Raw genomic sequence first — 22,471 nt, forward strand, 5'->3', positions numbered from 1 at the left:
TTTCTAGGAGCCAGAGACAGCCTGAGGCTCTAATGGGCACTGAAGAAACACTGCAGATTCTAAGTTGTGAACACTGTGCGGTTCTAAGCTGGGAACCTATGAAGGTTTTACTAACAAGTTATTGATGACAGCAGGCACAGCAGTGTTGATGACGATGGCCACAGCAGGAGCCAGATAAACTCCCAGATAAACCTCTCACTGCTGAACCAAGAGGAGGAGCCGTGCCCTGTGACAGGCAGCCATGGTGAGGAGGCAGAGGAGAACTGAGATGCCCCCACCCCATGCCAGCCCAAATAACTGGCTCCCCCAGCCCTCGCAACTCATGCCAGCTGGAGGGCTGCAGGTCCCAGCCAGGCCAAGACACAGGCTGGGCTCCAGTCCCCCTTCCCCCATCTGGGAGCCAGAACTACAGTCTTCTTCCCAGACTCAGGACAGGTAAGGCTTCCCAGCACAGGTGTCCCTGACAGCGTGTCTGTGTAAGAGAGCGAGGAGCGAGAGCACAGCCAAGTGGGAGCCCTGGCACAGGGGACAGAAGGAACAAAGGCTCAAGCGCTGCTGCAGGGTCCTGGGCGGCTCAGCACCAGGGGCATACGCTGCAGAGGCCGTGGCCAGAATGGATCTCCTCTTCACCAATCTGAGGGCTGCCCGCACTAGAGAGGTTCTAGATATTTGGAGAGCCCCTGGTGGGTCAGGGGAAATGGAGAAGAGGGAGAGTGAGAAACAAAACTTGCCAAGACCCATTGGATGCATCTGGGAAAGAGGCAAGAGCCCAGGCGAGGCTCCCTCTGCACTGCCCATGCCACCAACCTACCCCAGGAACTTGCACCACCCCCCTGCCCCGCATACAGGTGCACATCCTCTCCCCCTTATGAACAGATGCCCCTTCTAGACACACTCATTGAGCTACTAGGAATGGTGAGAGTATATTTGCATGACGTGGCCACTACACACATGACCAGAGACTGTGGCCCAGGCTCGAAGAGTGAAGCCTGGGTAATTGGCAGGGAGACATGTGCAGATCTCCCACCTGGAGCAGCCAGAATGGGCCATCACCCCACAGGCTTTAGGTCTCTGGGAAGACAAGGGTGATCTGGGAGGAGGCACGAGGAGGCCAGAAGGCAGAAGGAGGGTTAGGATGATGGAGTCAGCAACATAGGCTGGCCACCCCCTCTTGGCCCCTCGTTGTTCTTGATAGCAGTGCATCCAGGAGCTCAAGGTGGGGTTGGGGCTTGGGCCGCTCTGCAGGAAGTGTGGGTGGGTGCATCTCTGCTTTCTGTCTCAGTGTAAGGAGGACAGCTGGCTTCTCGATGCCCTCAGCCCCTGTTCCGTGTGGGTCTGAGAACCTGGGCCCTGTGAGGTGCTTCTGTGTCTGGGGTGGGCCCTGTGGCTCACCTGATTCTCTCCACACCCGGCTGTGAGATGAGTGCTGCTGTCTTCTGCCCTACATCCCCAAGAGCCCCTGGAGAGATCTACTGCCCATCTTCTCCAAAAAACACACAAGGAGAGCCCTGCCCCAAGTCCAAGCTGCAATTCTGCAAGAGCTTTCCGGGGCCTGGGGCACCTTGAGGCAGGTCCTGGAGAGAAGGGAAGCAGACCCCGCACAGCGTCCCCATCGCTCCTCCCTCCACGAGCCCTGGCCACGAACAGGGTGTCTCCTCTCTGTCACAGTCCTCCGCCTCCTGCCTTGGTCAGTCCCCAGCCCTCTCCCGAGCCTGGTGCCAGTCCAGAGCCAGCTGGAGGGCACACTTCAAGGTCTCCACATTGTTCAGAATATTGTATCGACTCAGGGCCACCAGCCGATCAAAGTCCTGGGGCTCATAGGTGAAGTTCATCATGCCATAGGGGGTGTCTGGCCTGTTGATGACAAAGTCCCCAAAGGCCTTCTCCTCAGCTGTTTGTCGCTCCACACCTGTGGGTGGGGGAAGCAGAGAAGCCAGGCTGGAGCCCTCTGTGGAACTGGTTGGTACAGCCCAGAAATCTTCCTTGTGCAGGACACCTGACTGGCTCCATTCGGGCCCTGCTTGGGCCACATCTCAGCTCTCAAAGCCACCAGGAGGGGCTGGCCCCATGTGAACACTGAGACCCAGGGAGCAGAGGGCCAGCTCAGGCCTACCAGGAGGCGCGCTTAGCAACATTCTCCAGGGAACCCACCCTCAGAACAGCATCCCGTCACCATCGCAGGGCTCTGTGGGTCAGTCCCAGGCCTGGAGCTTCCCTAACCTGGGGCCAGGTGTGTGCGGAAGGTACGGTTGACAAGGGGGAAGTGCAGCACGACGGGGGAGCGGGGGTCCTCAGCCTTGGCAAACAGATAGCACTCACGGGCCTCCTCCATGTCTTCAGGACCCACCTCGATGCTAGGGAAGGGGATTCCTCGGTCCAGGCAGTACTTCTCTGTCATCTTCAAGACCTTAGCAGGAGCAAACCTCTGACTCTGCCTCTCCTCCACCCTGGCCACTCCCTGCCGCCCTGGACTCACACACACCCAGACTTCAATGCCAGCTCTGTTTCTGACTAGCTGAGTGACTTCAGGCAGGTGACAGCTCCTTTCTGAGCTGGTTTCTCATGTGTAAAATAAAAAATGTTTAAACTCCAGGCTGGGCATGGTGGCTCATGCCTGTAATCCCAGCACTTTGGGAGGCCGAGGCTGGCGGATCATGAGGTCAAGAGATCAAGACCACCCTGGCCAACACGGTGAAACCCTGTCTCTACTAAAAATACAAAAATTAGCTGGGCGTGGTGGTGTGTGCCTATAGTCCCAGCTATTCGGGAGGCTGAGGCAGGAGAATCATTTGAACCCGGGAGGCAGAGGTTGCAGTGAGCCAAGATCACACCACTGCACTCCAGCCTGGTGACAGAGCAAGACTTCGTCTCAAAAAAAAAAAAAACACAAAAGCTCCCCTATCCAGTGGGGTTGTGAAGATTAACAATAATCAGTAATGATCAACAACCAATCATCCACTGCCGCAACAGCATTCCTCCCCAGAAGCACTGTGTGGTCTTCCCTTCTGTCATTCCATCTGCTCCCTATCAGAGGCCGATGTCAGTTTCACAAGGTTGACACGCGACAATCACAGAAGGTCCGTGTCAGAAGAGGCTTTGTCAATCCCCAGTCAATCGCAGGCTCTCACTGGACCCAGGACAAGGAGGAGACCAAAGAAGGAAGGGCTGCTCCAGCAGCACCACCAGCACCCCCGCGGGAATGGGGGCCTCCGTCCACCACCCAGCAGAGTTGGAGGGACTTGCTGCAGGGCTTCAGCATCAGAGGGGACCCTCATGGCTCTGTTGTTACCATGGTAACAAAGGGGCCACAGACTCGGGTCCAAGCTGGAGTGGGGAACTCTGTCATGAACGGGCAGAGTCTAGAACTAGGGGGTCTCCTGTGGATGAGGTTAGAAGATTCCTGGGGACCCGCTTTGGCCTCCTCTTCCCACGCCCACCACCATCTCAGCAATTCTCCTGCAACTGGGAGACCTGTGCTGCCAACAGCATTCAGAAGGCAGCCCCTTCACACACAGAGTAGAACCCAGGCCGCCCACAAAGGGCAACCCCCACACACCCAGCCAGTCTCCCTCACCAGAGCCTTCTCTCCCCTCCTCTCCTCCCTCACCCTCTCTGTCCACTCACTGAAGGTGCTCCCCACATCCCTGCCCCCAGCTCACCTCAAAAGGAGCTTCCAAGGAATAGTCGAAGGACAGAATGAGGTCCACGGCTCTCTGAGGCCGCAGAGCCAGTGGGAACGGAGAGTTGATGGCAAAGCCTCCGTCCACCAGGTACAGGCAGTCCCGCATGGGGGTGAGATGGTTGGGGGAGGCGTCTGGGTGTCTGTCTGCAAGGAACCCATGTGTATGCACGGGGACGAATGCAGTTGCTCTTGCTAGCAACCCCTTCTGTATTTGCATTCACACTTGCCTTCTCTCTGTAGAGTTCTCTGACAGCCACGGAGTCTCCCACCCCAAGCCCTCGGCCCCGCCTTCCAACTTCCAGCAGTACTTAGAGTCGCTCCGCATCAGCCCATAGGCAGCAGGAGACCACACCTCAACCCCCAGCCCAAAGCCAGCACTGGCCCCAGTGAACCAGAGGCGCAGGCAGGAAGGGAAGCCCCCATCTCCCACCCAGGGCAGCACTCACCTTTCCAGGCCACAAACTCTCTGTCAGCCACATAGTCCTTGTGCAAGCAGAGACCCCGGGTGAAGTTAAAAATCTGGGCAGAAGTGAAGCGGGAGGTGAATATGCCCAGCACAGCCTGGGAGAAGGGCCCCTGTGGGGTAAGGATCCTTGTTGGCAGCATCGATGGGTTGTGTGGCTGAGGCTTCTGGCAGTCATCTAGACAGGGGTGGGACAGCGAACTAGAGGGAGAAGTGGCATCCTCCTTTGCCCAGTGGTTCTTATAGTTCAGGGGTGCCCTTCCTCAACACTGAGCCCTCCCCACATCCCTCCTCCTCCCTGACCCCACCTGCCAGGCCTCTGACCGATGCTTCATCGAACCACTTTGAAACGACTTTTTCTTTTGTATCTTCTATGTTTTGTAAACTGCCTATAACATTGTATTTACTAAATAATAATTTATCTTCTACCCTCTCGAAAATAAAGTTTGAGTCTACAGCTTCCAATCAGAACTTCGTCCATTAAACAGTGACTGAGCGGTTATTATGCCCAGCACTGCACCAGGCACGAGGGCTGCGAAGGTGAACGGGGCCTGCGCTGGCCCTCCCAAGTGCACGGCCTACTTGTGGGGAAAGTCACATAAAGAGAGAATAGATGATGACAAAGCCCCGGGGTAAGGATGGCAAGGATGTGCACATGGTTCTAGGGGACCATGGTGGTAAGATTGTCAGGCAGGCCGGGTGCGGTGGCTCACGCCTGTAATCCCAGCACTTTGGGAGGCCGAGACGGGAGGATCACGAGGTCAGGAGATTGAGACCATCCCAGCTAACACGGTGAAACCCCGTCTCTACTAAAATACAAAAAACAAAATTAGCCTGGCGTGGTGGCGGGCGCCTGTAGTCCCAGCTACCTGGAGGCTGAGGCAGGAGAATGGCGTGAACCTGGAGGCGGAGCTTGCAGTGAGCTGAGATGATGCCACTGCACTCCAGCCTGGGCGACAGACAGAGCGAGACTCTGTCTCAAAAAAAAAAAAAAAAAAAAAAGATTCTCAGGCATTGTGGAGGGATGGAGTGGAAAAGGGATGTCTGACAAAATGACATCTGAGCTGAACTGAAGAACAGAGGAAAAGTGATCCAGGGGAGAAAGGCGGGAAAGGTGCTCTGCACCGTGGGGCTCCCATGAGCCATTTAAGGACCAGACTGAAGAGGAGCCACTGAAGAGGGGTGGACAGAGTATCAACCCGATACCCAGCAGTCCTGCACCGAGTGGACCTAATCGGATCCCAGAACAGAGAACTCAAAGGTGTGACTTGATCACACCTCTGGACATCTAGAGACCCTAAGCTAGAGGTCATTTCCTCAGGACTTCCCTGAATCCAGTGGGACAGCCAAGTCCTTCTCTGTCCCCTCCCTCATTCTTTGTGTCTCTACCAGGGCCCCGTTGCTGGAATGTGGTGTGGGAGGGGCTCGGGGTCACTACCCTCACCTGTGATATTCACACTGCCTCTGTACCACTCCAGGAAGCTGAGGCCCGAGCCCACAGTCTTTAGGGAGATCTCTTCCAGGCTGGTGGCAAAGGCACTGCCCCACACACCTAAGGAGACAGGCAAGGCCCCACCCCATGTCAGTCAGGGCCTGGCCCCGGCACCTGCCTGTCCCCAGCCCTCCAGCCTCGACTCACCTTGCAGGTAGCAGATCCGGGGCTCGGGCTGGAGCTGCAGCAATTGTCCCATGAAAAGCTCTGAGCCAAAGAGCTCGGTGGGAACATAAGCCCCGTACTTGGGCAAGCCGACCTCGTAGGGCGTGAACTCGCACCACTCTAGGGGCCCGAGTAAAGGGAAAGTCACCAGGGGCTTCCCACCACAGTGCTTGTGCCCAAGCAGGAATCTTAGCTTTGCCAACGACAGGAAGCAGCAGCCCGGCTGTGCTCCAAGGTGCCTGTGTACAACCACCTCCTCTGGGCACCCTGATCACCCCATTCTCTCACCCCCTCCTCCCCACCTCCTCTACCTCCTTCCTTCATCACCACACCCAGGCACCTGCAAAATCTTCCCCACTCATGTCGGAGCAGACGTTGACACTGGTGTAAATGGGGTAAGGGTTCTGACCCTGGCGGACCGCCTCCTGTTGGTCAGACAGCTTGGCAGGGTTCTCCTGGGCAGGAAAGAAGGGAGGCAGCTCGGCCTCTCGGGAGTTCCATTCCCCATCCCTGTGGCCTGGGGCCAGCGCCCTGCAGGGTGTGGCATGCCCACAAGAGAGGCTTTGGGTCATCAAGGCCAGTGCCCTAAGGACAGCTCTCTGAGGGACAGGTTTCAGGCCACAGCCAAGGGGAGCCCAGTGTGGGTCTGTATAATTCCAGGGACTATAGGAACACCCTCCCTCCTTCTTTACTATTCAAAACAGCGTATCAGAACACCAGGAAGTCAGGGTGATGTTGCTAAAGGAATCCTTGAAAAGCCAGTCCAATTTCTTTAAAAAATAAATTACTAAGAAATGTAGATTATTTACTGAGAAATGAGAAATCACTTGTGATATCCATCCACACCTGATCGCCACACACGGGGTGGTGGGGAGCAGCTCCGCATCTTATTGCCTGGAACTGCAACTGGGTCTGAAGTGCCAGGAGCAGCCAGGCGGAGTGAGTTACGGCCGAATTGGCCGGGGAGTGGGTGTGGTGCTGGGCCTCACATCCAGGTGTGGGCTGAAATCTCTTTCAAAAAATCCTGAGACCAACTAAAATTAGTATCTCTGGAAGGGGGGCCCAGGCATGGGTGTGTTTGCAAAGCTGTGCCGGTGATCTAATATGCAGCCAGAGCTGAGCGCTGTGGACCAGCCTCCTACTCCCCAGGGGTTAGGAGCTAGAGAGGCAAAGTGGTGCCAGCCCACCCTGGAGTCTTACTCCTGACCCCAGGGGAGCTGAGACCTCAAAACAGCTTTGTATATCAGATCTGAGCCTGAGGGATGAGGCAGAAGCAAGGGCGGGTGGAAGGAGTGGAGAGGAGCCTGTGTGTTTCCTTCTGGCTCTTCTCTCACCTCCTGGTACAGGAAATACTCCACAAAGAGGCCCCAGAGGTCGACCGGGGACACGCTGTGGCCACTGCGCTTCCGGACCCCCAGTTCCTGAGCGTAGTACTGTAGCCGCTCCGTGGACAAAGCTCCCATCTTACTGCTGCAGACGTGAACCTGGGCACGCTCAATGGGGCCCTGCAAGGCCACCTGGGACCAGGCTGGGTCCCTGTAGAGTGTGGAGATGCACCTGCGGATGGGGGGTGTGCCTGAGTCAGGGGCAGGAGAGCACGGCCACGGGAGAGAGGGGTGCAGAGTCTATGAGTGGCCCTCCACCCCCGTTACTTGCCCCTGCTGCCCTGCAAGCAACCCCACTCAAAGGGGCGCTTGGGACTCAGCCTCTTCCTGCCCCTCCTAATCCCCTTGGAGGCAGGATCCCAGCCCCTCAGGGACTCCTTCAGATCACCAGGTCACAACCCCACCCTCTGTGGGGTCTCCTTTACCCTGTGCCCTGCCCCCACCTCACTTACCAGGTGGACCCAGAGACCCCACTCAGGTAGGTCACAGTGTCTAGCAGGCCGAGCTCCTGCAACCCTGCCAGGCTGCCGTACAGAGAGGACATGGCTCGGGTTCCACCCCCGGAACCCAACACAGCCACTACAGGAACCTGGGTACAACAGTAACAAGGAAAACGACTCCGACTACCACCGTCATTTACATATTACATGTAATGCCTATACATGTCGGACATTATTCTAAGAGCCTTACACGTATTATCTCATTGAATCCTCACAGCAGCCCAGTGAGAACCCCATTTCCAGATGAGGAAACTGGGGCAGGGGGTGGTTAAATAATGTGCCCACGATCATACAGTTATTAAGTGACGAGCTCTTACACCTAAGCAGTATGGCTCCAGAGATAGCCCTTCACCATTCGACCTGGAAGATATAGACCTGGAAGGTACATCTGATTCCCCAAAATCAGCTACGGCAGGTTCCTCTCAACCGTGGCACTCTTGATATTCCTGACCAGGTAGCTGTTTGCTGCTGGGGACTGTCCTGTGTGTGGTAGGATGTTTAGCAGCATTTCTGGCCGCCTCTACCCGGTAGAAGCCAGCAGCCTCGCTCCACCTCCCCTTTCCCCAGCAGCAACAACGAAATCCATCTCTACACATGGACAAATGTCCCCCGGGGTGCGGTGGGGAGGAACTCAATTGTGCCCCGCTGAGCACCACTGAGCTAAAGTGACAAAGGCCAGCAAGCAGTCTAGACCTGCCCCCAGACGCCAAAGGGGCCCCGAGGTTTTAAGGTCTCCTCAGGGTCGGAGGTGCCTGAGCGGTCAGAGTCGATACTTTCGGCTGCTTAGCTTTCCCACTAAGACTTGGCTCATTCCACTCTGGATTTTTGGCTCTTTTCCCTATTCTCTTTTCTTCCCTTGTCTTGAAAAAAATGTTCCCTGGCCACTGCTCACGGAAGGCGCTGTTGCTTCAGAGTGCTGGGTGAGACAGAGCAGACGCCTAGCACAGAGCGGGCACACATACTGCCCGAATGAACGAGCGCTGGGCCACAGTGGCAGCGTCTCCTGGGGACTCAGGCAGCCAGGAGGAAGCCGGCAGCCTGTTCCTGATCCCCAGTAAGTCCCTCTCTCAGCACTCCTTTCCTCCTGCCTCCCAACCACAGGCTGGCTGTCTCTAAACCCAGAGGATCCCAGGGACCCCCAAGCTCCACATCCCTTTGATCATGTTACAGACTCAGTTGTGCCCCTCCAAATTCCTGTGTTGGAGCCCTAACCCCCAACGTGACAGTATTTGGAAATAGGGCCTACAAGGAGGTGATAAAGGTGAAGTGGGTAAGGGCCTTCAACTGACAGGACTGGGGTCCTTAGAAGAGGAGGAAGAGACCCCAAGGCGTACGCTCTGCACACACACACAGAGGAAGGGCCACGTGAGGACACGGCGAGACAGCTCCACTAGGAAGAGGAGAGGGGCCCGAGCAGAAGCCAGCCCTGATGATGGCACCTTCCTCTTGGACTTCCAGCCTCCAGAACAGAGAGAAAAGTCATTTCTGTCATTTAAGCCACCTGGTCTGTGGGGTTTTGTTACGGCAGTCCATGCAGACCAAGACATTCAGCCTTGGCCAGGACTGTTTGGCGCTCGTCCCATATGGGGTCCTGGCTCTGCCGATGGTGTCCATCAGCTCAGGCAAACAGGCCAACCTCCTCTGGCCCCTCTTAGCCATGCTGGTCCTCTCAAGGGAAGAGGCTCAATTTGGTCCTAGTGGCTCTGGGGTCCAGCTCCTCCTCCATTCCGTACCTGGCCACTGTCCGGAGCCTCACTCAATCCCAGCACCTGCTGCAGGGCCTTGGCCACGACCTGCTTCCTCCTGTCCAGAAACTCCTGCTCCCCGTCACAGAGGTCAAAGCCAAGGCGTAGGTCTAGGTCTCCGGAGCTGTCTCAAGTGGGGCGGGGCGGGGGGATTTTGGGTGACTGTCCAGTGGAGGAGAGCCCTGGGCCCAGCCCGGGTCTTTCACAGGAGCAGGTCCAAGGGATCCGCCCACCAGCACCAGCACCGGGGAGGGAAAGGTGTCACCCCCACCCCACAGCCTGAGCTTCTTGGGCAAGAGAGTGGAGCATGTTGGGATGTGTCCCCACACTTCTAGCCCAGCCCCAAGAGGCCTTCTGCCTGGAGTCCCACTCACCTCATTTCCACCTTCACACTCAGAGCCACCTCCTGGCCCTGAAAGACAGAGCAGCCCCAGCCCTGAGCTCTCTGAGCAGGATTCTCCAGGGAAGTGGCTCCCCCACCTGCAGCCCCTACGGCCCTGCCATCACTGGCCCGATGTGGACATCATAACTGAGCTCTGGGCTGACCTGATCCAGCCACCCTCTTGGGTCCCTCCTCCAGACCTCTCTTGGTGGTCACAGAGAGCAGGCAGCGGTCCCTCTGGCACCCAGACAGAGCCTTACCTCCCCCAGGGCCACAGAACACTGTTTCTCCTGGCCTAGGGGCAGAGAGGAGAGCAGGATGCCCCCCTCGCCCAGCTTGCTGGTCTGAGCCTCCAGCTCCGCGCTGGGGTCGCTCTGTGGAGAAGAAAACACCCAAGAAGCTCTCCAGCGGGGAAGAAAAGGCTCCCCCAACGTGGCCCTGGAACGCCAGTCTGGGCTGAGTTGGATCTACAGACCGTCCTGGCGGCACACTCACCTGCACAGCCGAGAGCTGCTCCATCAGCTCCACGTGTAGCCTGGAGCTCAGCACTGGGTTCACATGGAAGGTAAAGGTGGGTTGGAGGCCTGGCTCTGTGGGAGGCTGCAGGGGCAAGAGCTGTGGCTTCTCGTAGGCCCCAGGCACTGTCAGCTGGAGCTGCCGAGAGCCTGAGAGCAGAAGGCCCAGGTGGGTGCGCAGGTGAGGGGGTGGGTCTGTGTCTGTGCGGCTTATGCTGGCAGCACCCCACCAGCAACTCCTCCCTTCTCTTCCCCTAGGAAATGCCAACTCCTATCGCCCTGCTCTCTCTCGAGCACTGCTCATAGAGAAAGCCTCCAGAAGGACTCGGGTCCTCTAGCCTGCCCTGGTCAGAACTGGAACTCAGGGAAGGGTGGGAAGCACAAAAATGCCTGGAGGGGAAGACAGGGAACGGGGAGGGAGAGGGGCCCTGCCCAGAGCCTGTGGGGCTGATGATTTGAGCTGATTCTATGTTTATTATAAGAATGACGGTGGCTCACGCCTGTAATCCCAGCACTTTGGGAGGCCGAGGCAGGCGGATCATGAGGTCAAGAGATCGAGACCATCCTGGCTAACACGGTGAAACTCCGTCTCTACTAAAAATACAAAAAATTAGCCGGGTGTGGTGGCGGGCACCTGTAGTCCCAGCTACTCAGGAGGCTGAGGCAGGAGAATGGCGTAAACCCGGGAGGCGGAGCTTGCAGTGAGCCGAGATTGTGTCACTGCACTCCAGCCTGGGCGGCAGAGCGAGACTCCATCTCAAAAAAAAAAAGAATGAGCAGTTTTCAGGCGGTGGTTTCCCCCTTGCCCCACTTCAGGCTCTTTGCTCATTGTGTTGGAGGTTTGTGGCCCGAGAGAAAACCAATAGGCTGCAAGTTGTTCTGGCCTTTGTTTCCAAGTGTAGAACGCTGGGAGAGGAAGGTTTGTAGAGGCAGGAGGAGGAAGAATGGGATGCGTGGATACAGAGAGATGCACGTCCTGGAGAAGAGGCAGAGGGCAAGCCCAGACTGGAAGGTGAGGCCCAGGCTGGAAGATGAGGCCCAGGCTGGAAGGTGAGGCCCAGGCTGGAAGGTGAGGCCCAGGCTGGAAGATGAGGCCCAGGCTGGAAGGTGAGGCCCAGGCTGGAAGATGAGGCCCAGACTGGAAGATGAGGCCCAGGCTGGAAGGTGAGGCCCAGGCTGGAAGATGAGGCCCAGGCTGGAAGGTGAGGCCCAGGCTGGAAGGTGAGGCCCAGGCTGGAAGGTGAGGCCCAGGCTGGGAGGAGTGAGGGGGCAGGCTTGTGGGCTTCAGAGCTCCCTGCCCAGCTTCCCAGCAGCTTTCTGGGGAGGAGGCCAGACCCCAGAAAGAAATGACTGCACATGACATCCAGGCAGAGGGGGCCACAGACAGCCTCCCAGCCCCTAACACAACGTGGAAGAACCAGAAACATAAAGTATACGAGGACAGCAGACACTGAGGGATCAGAGGAGTCCCTGTCCTGCAGCCCCTCCTTGCACTTGATGAGGCTCAGAGACTCGACATGACCAAGTGTGGGAAGGGAATTCAAGAATGTAAGGAAAGTGATATTTTATTCATGCCAAGGCCTATGGACTGAGATGGAGACGTGCTATTCGTAAGAAGAAGCCATATAATCCGTGGTTGAGAGAACCGGAGTGTCACCGACCTGGGTTTGACCCTGGCTCTACTACTTACTGGCTGTGTGCCCGTGAGCAAATGTCTTCTTTGGGCCTCAGCCTCATGAATTAGGATATTCTAATTGTGCCTGCTTTACAAGGTTGTTAGGAGGATTATAAGACACATTAAAATGCTTAGCCCAGGGCCTGCTTCAGAGTGAGCGCTCAGGGTTCCCTGGGCAGGACTCATCCTGCAGGCTCAGGCTGTCAGCACTGTCACACAGCCACCACTGCTGTCCCATATCTGGACTCCCCTGGCTGGGTGGCTGCCCTCTGTGGCACTGGGTTTGACAAGCCCCGTTCTTCATTTCCCCTGTATTCTCACTGCCATGTGATTTCAGCTCCTCCCACTAAAGAGGTCAATTATGTTCCCCACCCTCCAGCTTTGAGTTCAACCCTGTTTGGGCCAATAACATGTTAGGTAGCAGCCAGGATGTGACCAGGCTTAACAAGCGTTTGTTCAGTTGGGCTTGCTCTCTTGTGCCTCTGCTGATGCCTTGAGAACATGCCCAGGCTAATGGGCTTGTCACAGGAGGCAGAGGAGAGACACATAGCACAGGGCTGGGTCACCCCCTGCCAAGCCCAGCCCAGCCCGGCCAGCCGGCTGACCACCGGGTGTGTGAGCCGAATAAACGCTGCTTGTATGCCACTGAGATCATGTGGGTGTTTGTTGTAGAGCAATAGTTGGGCGGATACAACCTCTTTGCTCGAATACTTCCAGGGACAGGTCGTTCACTGCCTGCTGGGGCCATCCATCCCATGTTAGTTAGTCGGCTTTGAGCAATGAAAACTTGAAGAGCTTCCTGACCCAGACTCACCTCCTTGACATCAGTAGTCCCAACCCCAGGAGAGAAGGCAAAAGAACCAAGGCCGCTGAGCCAGACTCACCGTACTCTTCCCGTGGGGCGGTCCCATCTCCCCGGAGTGTGCCCTGGATTCTCAGACAGGGGTGAGCCTGAGGAAAGCAGAGGCCTGTGGGAGCCAGACAGCCCACGGCCCCAGCCAGGATGGAGGGAGGGAGGAGTGCCTGGGGCAGGGTCTGGGAAACAGACCTCCCAGGACCTGGGCCTCATGGGTAGGAGTCTTTTGCAGCAGCCCAAGGTTATCCCCAGCCCCTCTCCCCAGACTCAGAGGAAGTGGGCGCTGGTGGGAAAGGGGGAGGAGTTGAGGGGCCATGAGAGTGGCTGCTCCAGTGATCTTAGCAGCCAGAGGCCCAAGTGAGTGACATGCTGTGTGGAAGTAGGAGGCTGGGGTCCTGGGCTGTCCACCAAGTGCCTGGCAGCTTCTTGTCCTTCCCCTAAGGAGGTGCCTCCCTAGCATGCCTCCCCTCTGAGGAGGGATTGGGTGTCCTTCAGAGACAAGTGGGCCTGATGGGCCCCATCACAGGCTCCTCACTGCCCCCCGCCCGGAATGCCGCCAAGCTCGCCTTCCCCACTCACCACCAGAACCCCGTTGGTGATGATTTCAGATGCAGGCACCTGGCTGCAAAGGATGAGGAATACAGGGGGAATGCATCTGGCCCCATCATGATGCCTCTACAATCATAATGTGAGTGAAGCAGCGGGCAGAGCCTGGGGAGCACAGCAGGGTTTGGGCTGGGGCGAGCCTGCCGTCCAACATGCAGATGGGTGTCAAGACCAGGCCATCGCCTCCAGACCAGGCCTGCAAGGCCAGTGCAAGACATGGTGACTGGCACCTAGGAGCTGCCGTGACTCAAACCTCTGAGTCTCCGAGGGCGTTGGCTCTGCCAGAACTCACCTCTTCTCCAGAACAAATTCCACCTGCAGCTCTTGTGAATCCTAAATGGAGGGGGAGGGAGCACCAGTTTTTTCAAGGCTCCAAAAGCCTCCAGAGCTGTTCCTGCCTGCCAGCCCTGCTCGGCTCCAGGAACTAGAAGGGGAGACTGGCATTGTGGCTTGTCATGGACATAGGAGGGGCAGTGGTATCTCCATGGAGAGCCTCATTTATTCCAAAATGTGTGTCAGGCACTGTTCTAGACATTGAGAATCCAGCTGTGACTGAGGCAACACACAGCCCTCAAGGAGCTCATATTTTGGTTTCACGCAAGGAAGATGTATTGGAGGGAAACCTTTATAGGGTCAGGGCTGCGGGATGGAGGAAGGTCTGCCTTGGAGGCTTGGCCTGTGCTGACCAGAGCCCCCTCTTCGGTGGCCCTGTGCTGGGCCTCCCCTCCTCCAGCTGGGCTCTCCGCCAGCACTGGTGGGCTCACCTGGCGGTTGAGTGGGAAGCTGTGTCTGTGAGGTTGGCCACACTCGAGGCTCCTCAGGTCAAACAGGAGCTGGGAATACTGGTCGCTGACCAGGATGTCCTTGTCATACAGAGTGAGCTCCAGAACATTCTGGGGACAGGGCAGGCAGGAGGTCGGAGCCTGAGGTAGGACAGGAGGGCAGCTGCCTGAAGATTACCCTTCCTTCCGCAGCCTGGCCCCTGGCTGGCCCTCACCTTCACAGCATCATGGATCTGGTAGTGGAAAGTCTCATTCCACTCGGGGTCACTGCAGTTGGCCACTGTCCTAGTCTGGGCAGGGCTGGGGGACGCCGTGGGCAGCCACAGTTGCACGTAGCAGTCAGCTTTGGACACTGCAGGTAGGACAGGGGAGGGGCCGGGGCCTCAAGCTCTCATTGCTGAAAAGGTTTCCTGGGGGAGGCTAGGGCGGAAGGGGAAGGAGCAGAGCGGCGAGGAGGGGAAGCTGCCCATGTGGCATGGTGGGGTGAGGAGGTGGAGGGAGAGCTTTGCTGTCTTTCACTCCACCTTGATTCCACACACCTCCCGTTCACCTGAACAGAAATCCTGCAGCAGCCAGTTGGAAAGATCCCATGGTAGCACAGACCATTAACTCCAGCTACTGCATGATTCAGGCAGTAAAATCCCCTCCCTGTGTGGGCGCTGGCATGGAAAGCTCCCTGAGAGCACGTGCTGACTTGTAGCCACAGCGGGCCTCATGCTCTCACCCAGGGCAGCACTCCCAGGCACAGGGAGGAGGCCGAGTCTGCACAGCTGTCCCCTCCAGCCCTGCCTGCCCTCACCTCCATGGTCAGCACCAGTCCCTCCACCTACTCCACACACACACGCTCACACACACACTCTTGCACTCACACACGCACACATGTGGGTACATACTCTCACATTGGCACTCACATACACATGCACTCAGTCACACTGGCACTCACTGTCATGTATGCACACACATATACAACATGCACACACATGTATACACACACGCACTCACTTTCACACACTCACACACACTTGCACTTACACACTCGCACACACATGCACACATGTATACACATACTTGTGCTCCCACACTCGCACTCACACGTTTACATTACACACATACGCTCACACACACGTATACACATGTACTCACACTTGCACTCACACATACTTGCACACACACATACACACATGTATACTCACGTATACACATACACACACGTATACACACACTTGCACACATGTATACACACATACACTCTCGCTTGTACTCACCCATGTATATACTCTCTTACACACACACACACACTGTCTCTCTCTCTCTCTTTGCCAGGCTGAGCTGAACTCTGAGGAGGCCTCAGGGAAAGGACAGGGAGAAGGGTGGAGATGGGGTCACTCACGCAGGTCTGTATTCCGGATGTTTGTGGCCCTCAGCACCTTCACCTGGAGGTCATAGTATGGGTGGGTTTCCCGCTGCAACAACAGAACTCCAGGGACTCAGTTAGCTAGTGTGAGCCTGGTCCCTCCCCACATTGTTCCCCTCGTCCCATCACGGAGCAGCAACCTGGCTTAGGGTCACTGATGTCTCTGTGCGGGGGAGCAGGGAGACCTTGGTGGGGCCCGGGCATTGGGAATTCAACACCTTCGTGATGCGTCTGGATCCTGGAACCCAACCGGTCTGGGTTCAAATCTGAATCCAGCACGGACTCGCTGAACTATCGATGGCTGTTGTGCACCACACACCTGCGGCCCCCCTCAGACCCTCGCGCCCCCACCCTAGCTTGGGAGCGGCTGTGAGAGCTGCGCTAATGTTGTGCTTGAGGCGATTAAATATTAAAAGAGAAAACGGCGACACCCCTCCCTCGCTTGCTCCCTGACAGAGGCTCAAAGACAGCCTAGGAGGCAGCGAGCAGGTGAGGGGAAGCCGAGAGTCACGGCTGGTACCGGTCTGATGAGTCACCGAGCAGATTACAGCTGGGCTCAGGAGAGAGAGCATCAGCATGCCGCCTGCTGGCAGGGAACCTCTCCCCTCACAACCCCACCAGCGCCGGAGACTCTACAGCCAGGCTCGCGCATCCTTCGCAAAAGCCAACCCACCCCAGACAAGTGTCAGGTGAACTAACCCTCCATTTCCTAATCGGAGGGAGCTATTTTCAAGGTTTAATTTAAGCTCTGCCAGGTCATCTAGAATAAACAGGTCCCACCCCAACTCAAAACCCAGGGCTGGGGCTGGTGTCAGTCCTCACAGGGCACTGTAGCTCCCAGGACTCCCCCAGTCCGGGTTTCCCAGGTAATCTCAGGTACGTTACCCGCCAGTGCCTCCGCAGAGGGCCCCTGTTCTCTCTCTTCTGAAGCAGCACTGCCCCCAGGAAGGGCAGCATCTTGCCTGCCAGCCACCTTGGCCAGAGTGCCCAGAGCATGGCTGGGCAGCCCAGGCCCCAGCAGGGAGCCCTGCCAGAGCTCCTCTGGCTGCACAAACTGCTGGCTCAGGTGTGACAGGTAGCACTGAGTTGGGAGGGTGGAGCTGCCTGCCCTGCAGAGGACCCAGGCTGGATGGCCTGCTGGAGGTGGAGTTTGACATGTTCCAGGAAGTGACTAGAGCTTAATTTTCCCAGGCAGGAGCCAGCTCAGTCTGTCTCCATGAGACTCTTGGAGTCTCTGGTTAGCACTCTTGTTCCCAAACCCAGCCCCCTGGTTATCACTGGGCTGTTTGTGAAAAACAGACCCCTCTAGGTGATGCTGGCACAGCTGGCCCAGAGACCAGCTGGCAAGTGCAAATCAGTGACTAGTCTCCTTCAGCTGTGGAAAAGGCCTGACACTAGCCACACTTCAAGTCCCTCCTTCCCTGCGGCTCTTGAGTTGAAGCATTTCATCTGGGCTCAAAGATGTTTCTTTATATATATATACATATATATGTATATGTGTGTGTGTATGTATTTTTTTAAAAAATTATACTTTAAGTTCTAGGGTACATGTGCACAACGTGCAGGTTTGTTACATAGGTATAGATGTGCCATGTTGGTGTGCTGCACCCATTAACTCGTCATTTACATTAGGTATATCTCCTAATGCTATCCCTCTCCGCCTGCCACCCCACAACAGGCCCCAGTGTGTGATGTTCCCCTTCCTGTGTCCAAGTGTTCTCATTGTTCAGTTCCCACCTATGAGGGAGAACATGTGGTGTTTGGTTTTCTGTCCTTGCAGTAGTTTGCTCAGAATGATGGTTTCCAGCTTCATCCGTGTCCCTACAAAGGACATGAACTCATCAAAGATATTTCTAATCTCTCCTGACCACCCTCATTAATTCTCCAAACACCAAGAGCCTGGTGGGTGCCAGACCTGTGCTAGGCCTAGAAATGCAAAGGTGACAAAGGTGAGGTGGGCCCATCCACATCCTGGAGAAATGCAGTCCATGACTCCCTGTGGCTTCGGCCCAGGCTCGCTTCCTGGGTCAGTGTACGGTGTCTAGGTACAGACAGGCATATGGGCAGGGGTTATAAATAAGGACAGGCCAAACAACAAGTCTGCCTGTCCTTCAGCCACTAGAGATACAGGCTTTAGCGTTCTCTTTGGCCACCGTAGGCCTTAGGCTGCAGATGGATGTGACGTCTGCTCTTCTGTGGACCACAACCATCAGAGTGGCTGAGACAGGCACAGTCTCCAGGAAGAGTGAGGATCTCTGGGGCTGTGAACTGTGGGAGGGACAAAATTTCTGTCCCTCAACTAAGATTCAGTCATCTCCTCTTCCCAAGGCCTAGAGTCGCAGGCTGAAAAATACATCCAAAAAAGATGTGATTCAACTCCAAAATGAACCAAATGGGCAAGTTCAGACCAGAAACTTCCCCCAAAAAGGAAGGTGTGACTGCCAGTGACCAGACCCCAAAGAAGGGCCTGTTTCTGCTTTATTTGGATTGTGAAGCAAAGACCTGGCCTGGGCTCTAAGAAATGAGAGTCCGGCACCTTGGTGATCGCTGTGAATGTGTGCAGGGGACCCGTGGATCCACACAAGAGGAGAGGGCACAGAGCTAGCTGGGGGTGGAACCAGGCTGGGGCCCTAGCTCCCGACTGATGTGAGTCTTTCTGGCTGTATCACCCTCTTCTGGAAGTCATCGGCCCACCACACGATAAAGTCATTGCCCCTAGTGCCAGATGTGACAGAGACAACAAGGGCTACATTTCTCTCTGGAGTTGGCCAAAGTGAACCAACACTTCTCCACTTCCCAAACGCCCCTGTGTCCCTCCATCCCAATTCCTTCATCATGGGCTGCAGGAAGAGGCACCAGCTGCTACCACATGAAGGGGGAAAACACTTGGATCTTCCAGACCGCCAGTGTGTCCAGTAGAATTCTGTAATGATGGACATGTTCCGGATCTTCCAGAGCGCCAGTGTGTCCGGTAGAATTCTGTAATGATGGACATGTTCCGGATCTTCTAGAGCGCCAGTGTGTCCGGTAGAATTCTGTAATGATGGACATGTTCCGGATCTGTGCTGACGACTTATCAGCCATGACCACACTGGCTGTACCAAGCGGCATGGGGCAACATTTGTAATGCAACTATTATATTCATTTTTTCTTGGTCACTAATTGGCTTATTCTTCTAAGTTCTTTGCTAAATTACTACCTTTTGTTATTTTCATCAAACTCCACGGGAGGGGGAAATAAAGAGACCCAGACAGGCTTGGTTTCTTGCTTTATTAGGTTTATTATGAGGAGCAGTGATGAGACCTTTATCAGTCTTCACTACAAAGCTTTCATCTCCAGCCTTCCCCATAGCTCTGTGGAGAGCAGAGTTGAGGGAAGGAGAATGGAGTTTGGCAGATGGGGTCATGTATGTATACCAGGAAAGAAAACACACGTTCTTTTTTCTATTGCTTCAAACAGTTCGTGATAATGGAAGATAACAAGCACAGCTAGCCAGGAAGGCAGGGCACACATGGCAGGGCAAGTTCCTGCTATCCAGGGAGGCAGCCAGGCTTTCCTGCTGCTCCTGGAGGAAGCAGAGTCCAAGCTGGCCCGGATGAGGCCACAGGCAGCACTGCTTCTGTGTGGGTATGGCCAGCTGGGAGGTGGCGCCACACACTGCTCCACTGCTCCTCCGAACTCTGGTGAAGGCCTGTCCAGCCTCACAGGCCTGAGCAGAGTCTCCCACGTCTGTGAATGGGGCCAACGGCACTCACTGTCTTTTCAGGCCCCCACGGACGGCATGCCTGGGGGAGCCTAGTCTACTTACCATCAGCACGTTGATCTGTCACACAGCATGAAGCCATGGTTTCCAAAGGACCACGGTATGTCAAGGACAGGCCACTAAAACTGTCAGTGTTGGGCACCATCACCCACCCCAATACCATCGAAGACACTGGTGCAGTGAGACTTCGAGTCTGCAAAAACCCCAGGGAGGACAGGAGGCTGGGCCACTCTCTCTGTGTGTCCTCAGCCTGCAGTGCCTGAAAATCCAGCCTGTGCACCTGTGGCAGGATCCCCCCCACTGCTCCACAGGTGTGGCCGTGAGCTATTTTTAAACCGGCGTGCTGCTGTTCTTGCCCCCCACGTCCTCTCTGCTGTGCCTGAACACCTCTCAGGAACACTTGGCAGCATGCCATTGTCAGTTCCAGGTCCGCTCATCCCCTGCGTCTTGCCGGGACCCACCTTCCTGCGCTATCGCAGCACAACCCTCCAACCACACCACTGCCGAACAAAGCTGGGGAGCCAGGGCAGGCTGTAAGGCAAGTGAATGCAAACTGGCTGGAAAAAGAGAAAGGGCCCAGAGCACAACATCGCCACTCACAACGACTAAGCCAGCTCGCCTGAGTGTCTGGTGAGTGAAAATGGAGCGGGGACCTCTGTGGGAACATGTGCTAGGGATCACGCATACCCCAGACAGGGCAGGCTCATCCGCAGGAGCTGCGGTCACACTCGGCCCGGCCTGAGGCGAGGGATGCAGGGCCTGGCCTAGGCAGAGAGTGGTGCTCTCCGAGGCATCTAGGCATGGAGTGTGTGGCCAAAGAGGGTCTATTTACAACATACCCGACAATCAACTAGCACTGTAATCCTAGGAACTGAGACTTCCCCTTGCTTCTCATCTTACCTTGCATAAATATTAGTTATTCCCAGAGTCAGGGAAGTGGGAGAGAAAGCCTGGGTAGGGCAGTGAGGGAAGGGATAAATGGTGAGAAAGAAAAGGAGACTGAAAACTAATAGGGCGGCTACTGAGGACTGCAGGGCATGGCTACCATGGGGACGTAAAACGCTACGCAGAACGTGAGCCATCGGGTCCATGTGGCCAGAAGCTTGAGCGCTGTTCTCTCATGGAACTCTCCACTGAGCCATGCTGAGGGGTCCTTGTGAAGTCGTATACTTATCTTAATAGAAAAGCCCTTGATGAACAACCCCATGGTTACAAACACTTGTGACAAAGTTTCCTTGTTCAGGTGACTGGTATGCAAAGGCAAGATGGTGCACCTCCTCCTGACCAAGCAGGGACTGAATTCTCTGGAATTGCCCACAGTATAATGGTATAAGGTATAACTAATCTCTTTTCCCATTAAAAAGCTGGCAATGCCAGACCATGAGTCTAATTAATTCGGAGTTGTTCCAGGGCACAAGATAGCCAGTAGTGTCCAAATAGGGAGCCTTGTGGTGGTGGCAGCCAGGATTCCTAAGGCCAGGTGCTCCTTCACCTCTCTGGGAGAGCCAAGCTGTCCATCTGCTGGATCCCCAAGATGCTGGGCTCAAGTGTCAGCTGGGTTTACCTCTTTGGAACAGAAGTAGTGCACGACCACTCCATTGGGGTATCTTGCAAATGCACTGCAGGGAAGAAAATGGCTTGGGAGTGAGGACTGCCTCTAAGTGACCACTTCTCTGGCAGCGGCACCTCCTACAGAAGAGGCACATTGCTGGGGGCCCATCCCAGAAGCAGCCCACCCAAACATCAAAGAACAGTTTGCCTTGAGGGGCTCTGGATTTCTGTAGCCATCATCTCTGTCAAATAACCAGAGGATGAGGTGCACACAGTTAAGAGTGCATGGGGCAGCCGGGCGCGGTGGCTCAAGCCTGTAATCCCAGCACTTTGGGAGGCCGAGACGGGCGGATCACGAGGTCAGGAGATCGAGACCATCCTGGCTAACACGGTGAAACCCCGTCTCTACTAAAAATACAAGAAAATTAGCCGGGCGAGGTGGCGGGCGCCTGTAGTCCCAGCTACTTGGGAGGCTGAGGCAGGAGAATGGTGTGAAACCGGCGGGGCGGAGCTTGCAGTGAGCCGAGATCGCGCCACTGCACTCCAGCCTGGGGCACAGAGCAAGACTCCGTCTCAAAAAAAAAAAAAAAAAAAAAAGAGTGCATGGGGTATTTTTTTACTATGCAAAACACACGGCGTAATAAAGATGGGCAGTGCAATAGCCCAAAACTCAGCACTGGCTTCCTCAGAGCCGACAAATGTCCATCAGAACAGATTTCAGGCTAATTCTAAAAAGGACAGCGAGTTTGTCTTTCTAAAGAAAAATATTTTTCCAGCTACATAAGAAAAGGGACAAGTCCCTCTCCTCTGAAGAAAGGGGCTAACTGGAGGATGTGTCTCAACACAGCACGAGGCTGGCTCACCGTCCTACTCCAGTCACACTGCAGTAACTCGAAAGATCTTTTTCTTCCTTCACTAGATCTTCCTTAAAATATAACAACTTTCTGCTGACCTGTATCTCTCTGGCACCCACTATATCAGTTTCTAGCTTCGAGAGAGGAAGAGTTTTATGGACAAGAATCCAACAGCTCCATACCATATATTGCGGGTCTTCAAATTCTCAAAGCCCACTGCCAACAGAGAGAACAGGCTGCTCTTTGAAGGCTCAAGAACTAAAAGTTGTCAGGACAGCCAGCAGCCATGTTCTCCTCCTCTGTTAAAGGGCAGAAATCCATCCTGAGCGTTCTCCACCCCCGGGCACCTCCACAGAGCCCAGACGCTGCACAGGTGTGAAGGAGGCTCACCTATTCCCAATCTTCTTCTTACACACCATGCACACCTTCTCCTCTGTGATGATGCACTTCACCTGCTGGTGTAAAATCCGCTCTTCCTGGACCTGGAAGAACAGGGGGATTGAGGAAGAAGTTCCACAGTGTGGCACCCAGAAACAGGAGGCAGAGGCCGGCACTGTTTCCTCTTTCAGCTGTCACAGATTCTTCTGCTTAGAACACTGGCAATTCAATGTCAAGCTGGCTACTGGATCAGCTTGAGCTGC

General features: G+C 55.6%; 2 protein-coding genes across 9 annotated transcripts in view; both read right to left on the bottom strand.

Moving 5' to 3' along the window:
• Positions 1-898: 898 nt before the first annotated feature.
• PLA2G4F (phospholipase A2 group IVF) lies at positions 899-16,756 on the bottom strand. 5 transcript variants are annotated; one of them, XM_077939158.1, is made up of 20 exons: positions 16,548-16,756; positions 15,639-15,711; positions 14,464-14,600; positions 14,231-14,359; positions 13,759-13,799; positions 13,440-13,482; positions 12,889-12,955; positions 10,310-10,479; positions 10,075-10,188; positions 9,807-9,844; positions 9,421-9,556; positions 7,640-7,776; positions 7,137-7,359; positions 6,143-6,227; positions 5,785-5,922; positions 5,590-5,697; positions 4,129-4,323; positions 3,660-3,826; positions 2,221-2,407; positions 899-1,909 (listed from the first exon to the last, which is right to left on the bottom strand). In XM_077939158.1, the coding sequence occupies exons 1-20, from the start codon at positions 16,656-16,658 to the stop codon at positions 1,689-1,691; spliced, it is 2,520 nt and encodes an 839-aa protein (XP_077795284.1). In that variant the 5' UTR covers positions 16,659-16,756; the 3' UTR covers positions 899-1,688. The 5 variants fall into 5 exon arrangements, with proteins under 5 accessions (XP_077795284.1, XP_028706612.2, XP_014997508.3 ...); XM_028850779.2 differs by having other exon boundaries at positions 2,348-2,407; positions 6,143-6,257; XM_015142022.3 differs by having other exon boundaries at positions 2,320-2,407; positions 6,143-6,257.
• A 2,162-nt stretch (positions 16,757-18,918) lies between these two features.
• Positions 18,919-22,471, bottom strand: part of VPS39 (VPS39 subunit of HOPS complex) — a 47,009-nt gene continuing 43,456 nt past the window's right edge. For 3 of the 4 annotated variants that reach the window (XM_028850337.2, XM_077938098.1, XM_077938097.1), the window contains exons 25-26: positions 22,221-22,312; positions 18,919-21,044 (exon numbers count right to left, since the gene is read on the bottom strand). In XM_028850337.2, coding sequence (XP_028706170.1) covers positions 20,969-21,044; positions 22,221-22,312 — 168 coding nt within the window. In that variant the 3' untranslated portion in view covers positions 18,919-20,968. 4 annotated transcript variants of the gene reach the window in all.

This window comes from Macaca mulatta, chromosome 7 (assembly GCF_049350105.2).
Source record: "Macaca mulatta isolate MMU2019108-1 chromosome 7, T2T-MMU8v2.0, whole genome shotgun sequence".
Classification (NCBI taxonomy): domain Eukaryota; kingdom Metazoa; phylum Chordata; class Mammalia; order Primates; family Cercopithecidae; genus Macaca; species Macaca mulatta.

What these genes read in the sequence shown, in the direction of transcription:
- PLA2G4F (XM_015142021.3), bottom strand. Translation starts at nt 16,658, where the DNA reads ATGCTCTGGGCACTCTGGCCAAGGTGGCTGGCAGGCAAGATGCTGCCC. An exon ending in AGTGTGAAGGTGGAAATGAG is followed by an intron (nt 9,557 to 9,806) that starts GTGAGTGGGACT and finishes CACTTGAGACAG; the next exon opens with CTCCGGAGACCTAGACCTAC. An exon ending in AGAGTTTGTGGCCTGGAAAG is followed by an intron (nt 3,827 to 4,128) that starts GTGAGTGCTGCC and finishes GGTTCCTTGCAG; the next exon opens with ACAGACACCCAGACGCCTCC.